This window comes from Perkinsus marinus (genome assembly GCF_000006405.1).
Source record: "Perkinsus marinus ATCC 50983 genomic scaffold scf_1104296959400, whole genome shotgun sequence".
NCBI lineage: Eukaryota > Perkinsozoa > Perkinsida > Perkinsidae > Perkinsus > Perkinsus marinus.
In genome coordinates, this window is record NW_003206415.1 from 56,976 (window position 1) to 69,150 (window position 12,175).

The 12,175-nt window shown below is 45.4% G+C and overlaps 4 protein-coding genes across 4 annotated transcripts; 3 read left to right on the forward strand and 1 right to left on the reverse strand.

The window, feature by feature from the left end:
- Positions 1-3,069: 3,069 nt before the first annotated feature.
- Pmar_PMAR026974 (Vesicle transport protein SFT2B, putative) lies at positions 3,070-4,735 on the forward strand (the record flags this gene model as incomplete). Its single annotated transcript, XM_002773100.1, has 4 exons — positions 3,070-3,177; positions 3,225-3,331; positions 3,653-3,760; positions 4,546-4,735. The coding sequence occupies 4 exons, from the start codon at positions 3,070-3,072 to the stop codon at positions 4,733-4,735; spliced, it is 513 nt and encodes a 170-aa protein (XP_002773146.1).
- A 661-nt stretch (positions 4,736-5,396) lies between these two features.
- Pmar_PMAR026975 (hypothetical protein) lies at positions 5,397-6,268 on the forward strand (the record flags this gene model as incomplete). Its single annotated transcript, XM_002773101.1, has 6 exons — positions 5,397-5,481; positions 5,523-5,576; positions 5,623-5,709; positions 5,754-5,876; positions 5,930-6,026; positions 6,072-6,268. Exons 1-6 carry the CDS (start codon positions 5,416-5,418, stop codon positions 6,266-6,268), a joined length of 624 nt encoding a protein of 207 aa, XP_002773147.1. The 5' UTR covers positions 5,397-5,415.
- Positions 6,269-7,074: 806 nt separating this feature from the next.
- Positions 7,075-7,833, reverse strand: Pmar_PMAR026976 (hypothetical protein; the record flags this gene model as incomplete). Its single annotated transcript, XM_002773102.1, has 1 exon — positions 7,075-7,833. The coding sequence occupies one exon, from the start codon at positions 7,831-7,833 to the stop codon at positions 7,075-7,077; it is 759 nt and encodes a 252-aa protein (XP_002773148.1).
- A 2,634-nt stretch (positions 7,834-10,467) lies between these two features.
- Positions 10,468-11,775, forward strand: Pmar_PMAR026977 (Vesicle transport protein SFT2A, putative; the record flags this gene model as incomplete). The annotated part of the gene is made up of 4 exons (XM_002773103.1): positions 10,468-10,493; positions 10,617-10,687; positions 10,745-10,802; positions 11,586-11,775. The coding sequence occupies 4 exons, from the start codon at positions 10,468-10,470 to the stop codon at positions 11,773-11,775; spliced, it is 345 nt and encodes a 114-aa protein (XP_002773149.1).
- Between the last annotated feature and the right edge of the window lie 400 nt (positions 11,776-12,175).

Genomic DNA, 12,175 nt, shown 5'->3' on the forward strand with positions numbered 1-12,175 from the left:
GCGGTAAGTATAACTATTTGACAATTATACTAATCGCAGCCATACTATAACAGTTACTGTTATATGACTTCTTGAGCTGAAAATGTTCATTATTACTTAGATCGTTACGCTCGCGATTCATGAAAATTCGGCAAGTCGTCTCAGTCGAGACTTGGTCGAGTTCCACTTCACCGCACTTTGCAACGATCTCCTCATACACCAACTCCTGGCGTGTGCAACTATTCTTGGAAGGAGTTGTCATTTTCAAGTCCTTCCTGATACAACGAGTCAATGATCTGCCGACTGCCTTCTATAGGGGTGGATGTTCGGGCTGATCAGGCAAGGCAACTGAGGCCCGCGGTTCGGATCGGAAAATTCGTCATGATCCTTCTTGGTGGACCAGGGGCCTATTCAAGTGCTTCCCGTTTCCGAGTTCCGAGTCCGAGGGCGATTTACCGTGTACCGTTTTCAGACCCGGGAAAAGGGGCATGTGAATAGGTCCTAGCTCTCTTCCTGCTGAATCCGCTGATGAATTATACCCTGACCAGTGCAGATTGGCCTACACTGTCTCCCTCCCAGTACTGTCTTCATGGGAATAACTCGGTGGGACATCAGAACGCTCGATCTTCCGGTCCAAGAAGGTTCTCATCTCATCGATTAGTTTATCATCACTATCACTCTTGTGTAGTAATGTTGATATCTGATCATCGTTTATTTTCCATATCAAGCCAGGATAATCTTTTCATACTTGTTGTTTTAACTCAGTATTTCGCTCCGTGAGAGTTCGATTGCGACTCTTCACCGCTTCGTTTACTTCTCGAGTTACTCTAAGTATGCCCTTCAACTCCACCACCTCCTTCTGTAGTGCATTCAGTTGATTCCTCCGAGTCTCAGCCAGGCGACTAATACTTGACGATTTCTCTGACCCCTCGGGACCACTGCAGTCACCGATGCCATAACGCCCTGGAATAATATGAGGCCCTACCAGATATAGGATGGTGATGCTCCCCGTTGTTCGCCAGTAGGGCCTGAAAAAGATCCTCTTAACTTCTGTGTGCTTCCAGTTCGCACTCTCGCTGCTCAAAAGTTTTAGTTGCATCTTCAAGGCTTTCACTTCACGTTTCAATCTCATTATAGTGTTAGCACGGCCTTCGTAGCCTCCAGCTGGCAGCCCTCCAGAGATCATCTGCGGGAGGAGAGCCGCCTTCCAACGAGGGGGATTTCTCGCGCTAAAGCCTACTGCCAGCCCTCAGTGACACTAGAACTGTCACTGAGGTCGGGAGTCGGGACTCACTGATGTACAGTAAGAACTACTCATCAACTACAATTTCAATTTCTCTTATCGGGTCTGTCATGACACAACGAGTTGTCTCCCTGCTGTGGCCGCAGCCAAGTGTCTCAGTGGTGAGCTGAGGTAATCAATACCGGGTCACCTGGTCCTGATGATGTATTGAAAGTTAACAAATGCAGTGAGCGAAGACTCGACAATTAAACCTGCCTCCCACAGGTGCTTTATGGAAATCTACAGAGTGTGGCGCCCAACGAATCCGCCAATCCAGTCTTACTTCATCCGCGATAGTTTGGTCTCCTATCTCGACAAATAATATTTTCCTCATTCTACTGACTACAATAGAAGATCTATGTTCACATCGTGTGGTGGCGCACCAACCTTGCGCCTTGGCGGCACTTAGTTCTTGTCGCATTATCTGCATCTCATTCGCCATTTTGATGTATTTCGACTTATAGGCATCAATCTCCACAACATCTCTTCCTTCGTCTTGCGTTTTCGGCTCATTTTCGATCTCAGTTGTCAACGCCTTCATCTGAGCCTCTTTGGAGTTTAGGCGGACCTAGAGAATCCTTCAACGTCACGTTGTTGGTATTCGGCGTTCCATTTTGCAGCTCCGCACTGTGAGAATCATTTCTGTACTACAAGGGATTCCACAGACACGATTCCACGAGTCGTGGGCAACTCCCAAATTCGATGAGAAAATTGTCCACGACTCGTCACACGCCACTTAACTTGGAAGGGTGGATCTCTACGTCTTAGCACTTTTCATTGGATCAGTTAGTCAATATAATCGACTCGATAACCGGTTAGAAGGGCTCACTGTCAAGTTCCTGTTTCTCTTTATCATTTCGACAAGTCGAATCTTCAGCTCATCCCTAGGCGCTTCGGATTCGGCAATGGCTAATCAGAAGTATGCATTTTGTTCTGAAATACCAACTGGTGGCGACCTCACCGAGGCGTTCCTTGAGTGACTCGATCTCGCTTGTGTGATGGCGTAGTCGCATCTCCAGCATAGCGCCTGACGAAAGCATCATCGACGTTTGTAAGTGGAGACACTTTTCACATCGTTCGGCTGTAGGGTCGAAGTCCCCGTCCTTTCCGGCACCCGATGCTCCAGACGATAGTTCTTCCTCTCTACCTGAGTGGAGCCCCGCGAGACATCTTCTGTCCTAGACCGAGAAGCTCAATTTCATAGCAGTCTTATCGATGGAAAGGTGCACAGAAAATGGGAAGATTTGCGGTATAGAAGGTTCTCTAACCCTCAGTGGAATCCTCCAAAATGTACCCACCGGTTTCCTCGTTGCTCAAGGGCTCACCACCAGACGTGATGGTATCTCCGGAATGAACGCGAACTCGCTGATTCGTCATGAACAACAGACTCGACTGTTTGTTAACACATCCGGACTAGAGCTTCTCAGTCTGCTACTATGCCTGGCCTATCGAAGTCGTCTTGGATTAGATGATAGCTGATCACTAATACTGTGCGAGGATATTGTATACAGCGTATTGGAATAGCCCTTAATTGGAGAATACGGTTCATGCACGAAGAGCCAACAACACGGGAGAGAGTCTCAGAGACCGGCACCAGTGTAGTTTGTAAGGCAAAAACTGGTCGGCAGGCCTTGTAGTGAAACGATGAGCCTCCGATACCCCTCTCGCACAGGTAGCTCAAGATCGTGACAGGGACAACTTTCGCTGATTATGTGCACAACCGGAATTATTCGCGCAACTCCGATATTTTTACTCGTGTATAATCGTCGACAAATCTCAACTCACCTCATTTTTCGACTACAGTAAACATGTCGCCTCCTTCCTCTGGTCCTCCTCATAGCAATCAATGGATGTATTCTATCGGGATATCTGATCAAGACGACAGCCTATTCCCTAGTCTCACCATCAAACAACGAGTAGTCTCCTTCCGTACTATCAACCCCCTTTACTGAAGTCTCCACAGGTCATCGGATGGGCATGCTGTTTCACCGCGGGTACCCTCATTACGATCGGCTCCTTCGGTTCATTTACTCTCCTTCTCCTGGGCAGACCGACCAGATTTGCACTAGCGTAGTGGATAAGAGTTGCTCGTACAGAATCTCCAGCTCACATCAGTTTGAACCATGGGTGAAACACTGACAAAATCTTTAAATTTTCGGGAAAAAAACTTAATCTAGTAGTTATCATCATGATGGTATGGTGTAAGCCTTCAATGTGAAAGCCATTGAGCTTTACTTTGCACTACTACTACTACTACTACTACTACTACTACTACTACTGTGACTACCTTTAGTACTAGACTCTGGGGGTTAGGTCTGATGACATCGAGTTCACTGCGTTAAGCAACGCTCTACCTATTCGAGACCAGGATCGTTATATACCTTGTAATAGGTACACACTGGGTAATGTACTACAGCTGGTATCTACTATGTTTCTAGTAGGGCCACTACGACAAGTGAAGTGCATGTTCCGAAATAACAGAGTCATCGCTGCTGGAATGTGAGTGAGGGGTAGCTTTGAGTGAACACTAGGCTAGGTTAGACTGAGAAATAGAGCAGTTTCCGTTGGCAGTTGTCATCATTCTAGGGAATGAAATAGATGTCAACTTTCCTCAGCTGAGCTTAGGGTTTCCCTCTTGTGGAATTTCACATGCGAACCAGTATGAATTTCTTTCAAAATTTCCTCGGAATTTTCATACTGTCTCCAACACATGTAGTTGGACCGCGGACTGCAGTCATCTGAATTCTCGATCAATTGGGCAACCGTAACTGCTCCTAAGGAAAGAGTCACTTCTAACGATTCACCATAGTGTCTGTGCGGTTATTCGACGCAAACGGTGCTGAGACGATGTCCCTCTCGTAACTTGATAACATGTCGGTTTTTGTGAATATGTCAGAGCTTAGAGCTGATTATGTGTGTTGGGAGTAGTATGTGTTGGTGGCAGAGTTATGAAAATTTTGAGGAAATTCTTAGAGTAATCTTTCTGTGCATTTCTTGCTGAATTCGTGTGAATTTTTCCCTGAGGAAACTCCTGAGCTCAGCTGAGGGAAGCGAACATATATTCATTCAAGCCTGAGATAGGATACGAAAGTCGCTCAAGAGAGGTGTACTCTGGAGTGCACCACATAGGGGAACTTTCTCTTCCATCACCAGGGTGGTGTTACACTACTGGTGCGTGTGCCAATTTGAAGTCCACTGTCGTCGTCTGCCTAGTTAGACCAGGGTGGACCGCCTTGTCTGTTTTGTTGTTTGTAAAGGGTCATCGATCGTGTTTGTTATTTCAGATACGTCCTAGCACTATTCACTACACTTTATACATGTATTCACTCCCCGCATCACCGAGCGTTGATACTCCTTGCGGTCATCATCCAGTTCCTAGCTTTATTCTGGTACGCCTTATCGTACATTCCATACGGTCGCCAGATGACCACTAGTGTTACTAGCCATCTCACTCAACGACTCTTGGCTGACTGACCTCACAACAGCACACAATTCGTCATTTGTTGCACAGTGTATGATGTTGATACTGTATGGAAATAGTCTACACTGCGAGCGGAGACAGCAGCACACAAGTCGTCATTTGTTGCACAGTGTATGAAGTTGATATAGAATTCATTTGGAATTATTGTTCAGTTTCTAGTAGGAAATATGTGCTGTGTTTCACTTGTATCAATGCAGTAGGCTTATGGGTTGGTGTTAATACTGAATCGCGAGTATACAATCTGGGATGATCTTAACAACTATCTCCTCAGCAACCGAGTGGGAAAAATATCGTCGAAAAAATTATTGTTACCTCAATACCTCTTAAGTTTGATTAAGTCAAGTTACTGAACCTCTCATATTGATACACTCGAATGCAGCGAGTAGCTAGCAACACAAGAGCTGGCGGAATGCGCCATGGGTGGCAGTAACACAAAAAGACGGAGAAGTGGTATTCACGCAACGCGGAACATATACTTTCATTTTTATGAAAGTGACCTGGTATATCCAGTGCTGTTTTCGTAATACAAATACATCGTTGATGAGTGAATTGACAAGAAGTTCATATTAACTTGCTGAAAACTAAATGCGAAAATTTTAGGTATCATCGTAGTAAACGATGTAAGCAAAATATGATCCACGTCACTTGGAACGCAGTTTTATTATCGTTGTTCATGTCGGGCTGGCTCAGGGGGGCATTCGAAAGTGTTAAGGAGAAGAGCTCTACTCTCAGAACACGTGTATGTCACTTCTGAGAAAACTTCGTTACCGCAAGTTTCAGGTGTCCCAAGTTCGGGTTGGTGGCCGAGGGTCTGCTAGCGTGGAAGCAGCGATTGTAAGGTGTTTTCATTATTATCAACGTAGCATGTATGATTTGATAGGAAGCACTGGAGACACGAGCGTCGCAGGTGAGGAATGTGCAAGCCTTGGTTGCATTGTATAAGGAGTGGCTCGGGGCCATCAAAGAGGTGGGTGGGGGAGAAAGCTGTTGTTATTGTGATATTCACTTTAGGCTGAGGATAGCATGACAAGGCTCATACCGGAACAGGAGATCATCACGAGAGCTCCTATGTACATCGAGGATATTCTCAGCGATGGAGCTTTCGGACGCCCAAAACAACTTAATTTCACACAAGTCGGAAGATTATCGTGTTGTCTCAGGAAACGTGTTGTTGTTGCTGGTGGTAGGTTTTGTTGAGATCGCGAGCTGTTGAGGAGAAACTGTGCACGGCTGTGACGGCCACTTCGGGACCGCGAATTCACACTACTATAGCGGTTGGAATAAGTAGGTTTGCTAGACTACTGTACTTGTCAGGTTTCGCATTTTCAGTGAATAACTGGCCACCATCACAGACAGCACCAAGTCGGTCAGGGTCGTCGTCTACTACCAGTGTCACCGATGGTGTCACCAAGGTCGAAAGGACTTTGGAAGAATCAGCATCTCGGATGGAGCACGAAGCAGCAGTCCTTCTACATGAGCTTCTATCGCGTAGGTTGGCCGATCTGGTCAATAGAGCTCCCGAATGAGACCATCGATATGAGTCACGCAGTTGGAGGAACGTATATTCAACTGAGGCTTGAACTATCTGTATATCTATAACTTGTTGGAGAACCTGGGAGATCCAACTCTTGCGATTGTCCGAAAAATTCCCGATTATAGTGAAGTTGTCCATTGCCGCATTGATTCATCATTACTAGCTAATGGATTAGAAGTTTCCTCAAAATACTATGAAAATTAACTCATGAATTCAGGAAGGAGTGGACAGACACCCATAAGAATCTTTCAAAATCTCTTCAGAGTTTCGTATTGTCACCAACACATATATTTGCCCATGTGCATATTTTCCAACACTATAGCGCACTGTAACGGCAATCGCAGGGGACCGTGCAGTGGTATCATTATAACATAAACCTAGCGCTTGAGCTTTGTCTCGTCCGCACGCCTGTGGATTCTCTACAGGTCTACTCTGAGTAGACTACTCAATGGGAAATCGACTTCAGCGAAATCGACTTCAGACATGCCGTTGAAATTGATTGTGCTAATGGCACGTTTCGTCGAGATTGATTTTCTATCGAGCGCGCTGGCGAGATTGATCTAAGGCGTATCTTGGCTCGGACGAGTGCTCGCCCTGCGAACTTGACCTTACTAAACGCAAAACATGCCTTTAAACGGTGTAGTGGACACCGATCCCAAACGCCAAATCTGTTAGGCAAAAAGTTGAGCTTCAAAAGGGTGACCGTGAGTCAAGTACGATCCATAATCGCCAATCTCACAGCACGGAATGCCTTAACGCCATGAATAATGTCGGAGCACTGCTCCAAGCACCATAAGACTAAAGATTGGTATACGCACGGAAGATAGGGAACACTTTATCATAGTACATTGTTAGGTCATGTTCATGATAACTGATATGGATCTCGACATAACTTTCGTAAAGCCAAGATTTGAGGTCTGTGCCATGGACGGTTGCATGGAAAATTATTTTAGAGTGTATTCCGTCGGCCTCACCAACAGCAGAAATGAACACAAAGGCTCCATTATCAGGACGGATCTTATCTACATAGGCACGAGCTTTCTTCACCGCCTTCGCGTTGACCCGACCAATGGTAGGAATGGTCACAGTGGTGAACAGTTGTACGTCAAACTCCAACGTCGCGTTGTCGTTAGTGGTTTCTCCACCGACACGGTTGACTTCTGGTATGCTGAAGGATATGTCGGCTCCCATGCCCAAAGGGAGAGCGTAGAAGCGGTTAGTATAACCCGACGCCCATATGCCAACATCGTAAGGACGCCAGTTCTTGTCCACGATGACTACGAGTTGTAGAGTAGAGAAAAAAGGTAGAGGTCCTTGGTCACCGCGAATGAGCACTCCCGAAGACCACTTGTGTTCGACTGTATCATTCAGAATAAACCAACAATAATCTTTGCCCGCGAAGTCAGAAACGTCAGGTAAGCAATTGGGGGGTTCCTCAGCGACAACAGGAGCACGGAGGGAACGAAGCTCTGAGCCCTGGCTGGCGACAACTCCGTCTACCCACAAGGATCGAACGGGGATGGCGAGGAAGATTACAGCAACGTTATAGCTGAACATGGATCGATTACTGGGAAAAATCTTGACTGAAAATTGTTAATCACTGTGACTGTCATCACACGGTGAGTAGAGTTCGGCATTATCCACAGGAGCATATCTGACCTCCTAGGATGAAACTCGATGTTTACCCCCTATTGGAGGCTCCGAAAGGGGATAATCATTGAGTTCCTCCGATTCCGATTGCAAAGGCTTGCACGGCCAGACCCGGCCAGATTTACGCAACATAGGAATCAGTCTGTTCCTTCACATCAATTTGCACGCACAACCAACGCCAGACTGGCCGTGAAGACTGCTAGACTGTTCAACCCAACTGGACTGGTCACTGAACCCAAAAATAGTTCAACTATTTTAATCAACGATTGTAGTTGATTAGTGCCGTAGCGTACCAGAGGCATGGGAGCATTGGTTACGTGTAAACCGGAGCATATCGATGTATGAAGGAGAGTCTCTCGTGGGGACAGCAACAGGGACAAGTCATGCGTGACCGAAGGCTAAGACGAGTGAAAGGGACATTGTCATTCGGGGTCTCTGTCTACGATGCCTGTACTCAAACTTAAGGCCGGGCTAGTAGTGACCTTTGAATTGCAGAGCTCGCGATCGCGAATTTCAGTCGAATTATTCGACAGATGACTCGGTTGTGATTAAGGGTAAGCTTAATAAATGAAGCTCTCATCGGACCAATTACTTTTTGCTTTTGTCATTTCGGGCCTGTGTTAATCACAGTGTGTTTTCAAATCGAATTTGGCAATTCCGTGAATCCATTGATTTCGAACATCTGTATCTTGTAATTTACCAAGATAGAATTTTGATTTCGAAATTTAAATCGCGCGAAATATCAATTACTCTTGATATCTCGTTGTATAGTGGTTTGGGTGGTAGCCTAGGTAAGCCCATTAACCGCACTATGTGCGGCAACGACCGAGACCTGAGTCTGACACCCTGGTGCTGTTGGATTATCCCGATGGCACCTCTCTGCATCATCGTTGCAGCTGGCGGTCGCTCGACTGGCTTACGCGGCTACGAAGGTCCATTTATGGGGCTAGTTCAAGAACGAATATATTGTGATTTACTGTTAGATGGAAACGAGGCTCGTTTAACGAGCTCAGAGACCTCCTCGTGGTGTTCCTGGAAACTCAACTATAATGTTTATTGTTGAGGCTAACATCTGAGCATTCGATTGTTTCTTTCCTTTCTGTTTCCTCGTACAATTTGTTATTGCTGCTTTGTCGGTTTGTTACGTCTCTATGACAGAGACTCTATCTGTCTACTCTACGTCTATCCTTGTTAGTCAGTCCAACTGAATGGTTCCGATTACGTTATTGGTCGGACCGATGTATGTTAAGCTATGCACTTGTGTATGTTCCTTTCACTGTTTGTTTGGATTTGCCTTGTGTTGTGGTAGTGGTTGGTTAGTCACCTGTCTGGTGTACTTATGGATGTGTCCCCGTGTTGGGGGAGTTTGCTCGGTGTTGAACGGGTATGTGGTCGATAGTTGTCGGAATCCATGTGTTGTTGGATGGTCGATCTCCCCTTAGGGATTATTTGGTTGTGTGGTGGATAAAGGGTACCGTTTCCTTGAATTGCCCTCGTATTTTGTGTACCTCTTTCTTTAGGTTCCTTTTCTTTTGTTTTAAAATATGGATGCACCGTTGTTGATGTCGACGTTTTCAACTTCTCCAGATCTGTGTGGGACCATAGTTGAGACATTAGCTCAACCACCCTTTTCGGTTGACTCTTTGAGAACGTTGAAGGCAGCGGTTGATGATGCCGAATTGTTGCCAACAATTTGTTGGGAGAAATGGTAGATGCTTGTGCTGTCGCTATGGGTGCTGTATTGGATAATGATGCCGAACAGCCTCAGGCTGATGATATCGCTGTGAGACTGAGAAGAGCAAGACTCAGAGCTGCATTGATTGCTGATGCTTCTCGAAAAAAGGATATGGTGAAGGCGAAGTTTTCGTGGATACGACACTCGCGTCACCGGCACAGTTATTTGGTTGTTTACTCAATAATGAACTGGTTCCTTTTCTGCATGTGGCGATGGTCTTGTCTCGAGATAGAGATTCATTTATTGAATTTAAGGCTTATCCTGAGATCACCGCGTCGGCCAGCAAGTCTGTTATACAGTTTACTCCAGATGGAAACTTCCTACGGGGAAACCTCCTAATAGTATATGCATATCGGGGAGTACCTCGCAGCATAGTATGCTGCGAGGATTGCTTCGATATCAGATAAACACAGTTTTGGTAAAGCACAGTTGTTTGATCGACGTTATCGTCAGCGAATGATGTTATGCATGTCGTATGTTTGGAAGTATGATCACGACGACAGCCTATTCCCTAGTCTCACCATCGAACAACGAGTAGTCTCCTTCCGTACTATCAACCCCCTTTACTGAAGTCTCCACAGGTCATCGGATGGGCATGCTGTTTCACCGCGGGTACCCTCATTACGATCGGCTCCTTCGGTTCATTTACTCTCCTTCTCCTGGGCAGACCGACCAGATTTGCACTAGCGTAGTGGATAAGAGTTGCTCGTACAGAATCTCCAGCTCACATCAGTTTGAACCATGGGTGAAACACTGACAAAATTTTTAAATTTTCGGGAAAAAAACTTAATCTAGTAGTTATCATCATGATGGTATGGTGTAAGCCTTCAATGTGAAAGCCATTGAGCTTTACTTTGCACTACTACTACTACTACTACTACTACTACTACTACTACTACTACTACTACTACTACTACTACTGTGACTACCTTTAGTACTAGACTCTGGGGGTTAGGTCTGATGACATCGAGTTCACTGCGTTAAGCAACGCTCTACCTATTCGAGACCAGGATCGTTATATACCTTGTAATAGGTACACACTGGGTAATGTACTACAGCTGGTATCTACTATGTTTCTAGTAGGGCCACTACGACAAGTGAAGTGCATGTTCCGAAATAACAGAGTCATCGCTGCTGGAATGTGAGTGAGGGGTAGCTTTGAGTGAACACTAGGCTAGGTTAGACTGAGAAATAGAGCAGTTTCCGTTGGCAGTTGTCATCATTCTAGGGAATGAAATAGATGTCAACTTTCCTCAGCTGAGCTTAGGGTTTCCCTCTTGTGGAATTTCACATGCGAACCAGTATGAATTTCTTTCAAAATTTCCTCGGAATTTTCATACTGTCTCCAACACATGTAGTTGGACCGCGGACTGCAGTCATCTGAATTCTCGATCAATTGGGCAACCGTAACTGCTCCTAAGGAAAGAGTCACTTCTAACGATTCACCATAGTGTCTGTGCGGTTATTCGACGCAAACGGTGCTGAGACGATGTCCCTCTCGTAACTTGATAACATGTCGGTTTTTGTGAATATGTCAGAGCTTAGAGCTGATTATGTGTGTTGGGAGTAGTATGTGTTGGTGGCAGAGTTATGAAAATTTTGAGGAAATTCTTAGAGTAATCTTTCTGTGCATTTCTTGCTGAATTCGTGTGAATTTTTCCCTGAGGAACTCCTGAGCTCAGCTGAGGGAAGCGAACATATATTCATTCAGCCTGAGATAGGATACGAAAGTCGCTCAAGAGAGGTGTACTCTGGAGTGCACCACATAGGGGAACTTTCTCTTCCATCACCAGGGTGGTGTTACACTACTGGTGCGTGTGCCAATTTGAAGTCCAATGTCGTCGTCGGCCTAGTTAGACCAGGGTGGACCGCCTTGTCTGTTTTGTTGTTTGTAAAGGGTCATCGATCGTGTTTATTATTTCAGATACGTCCTAGCACTATTCACTACACTTTATACATGTATTCACTCCCCGCATCACCGAGCGTTGATACTCCTTGCGGTCATCATCCAGTTTCTAGCTCTATTCTGGTACGCCTTATCGTATATCCCATATGGTCGCCAGATGACCACTAGTGTTACTAGCCATCTCACTCAACGACTCTTGGCTGACTGACCTCACAACAGCACACAATTCGTCATTTGTTGCACAGTGTATGATGTTGATACTGTATGGAAATAGTCTACACTGCGAGCGGAGACAGCAGCACACAAGTCGTCATTTGTTGCACAGTGTATGAAGTTGATATAGAATTCATTTGGAATTATTGTTCAGTTTCTAGTAGGAAATATGTGCTGTGTTTCACTTGTATCAATGCAGTAGGCTTATGGGTTGGTGTTAATACTGAATCGCGAGTATACAATCTGGGATGATCTTAACAACTATCTCCTCAGCAACCGAGTGGGAAAAATATCGTCGAAAAAATTATTGTTACCTCAATACCTCTTAAGTTTGATTAAGTCAAGTTACTGAACCTCTCATATTGATACACTCGAATGCAGCGAGTAGCTAGCAA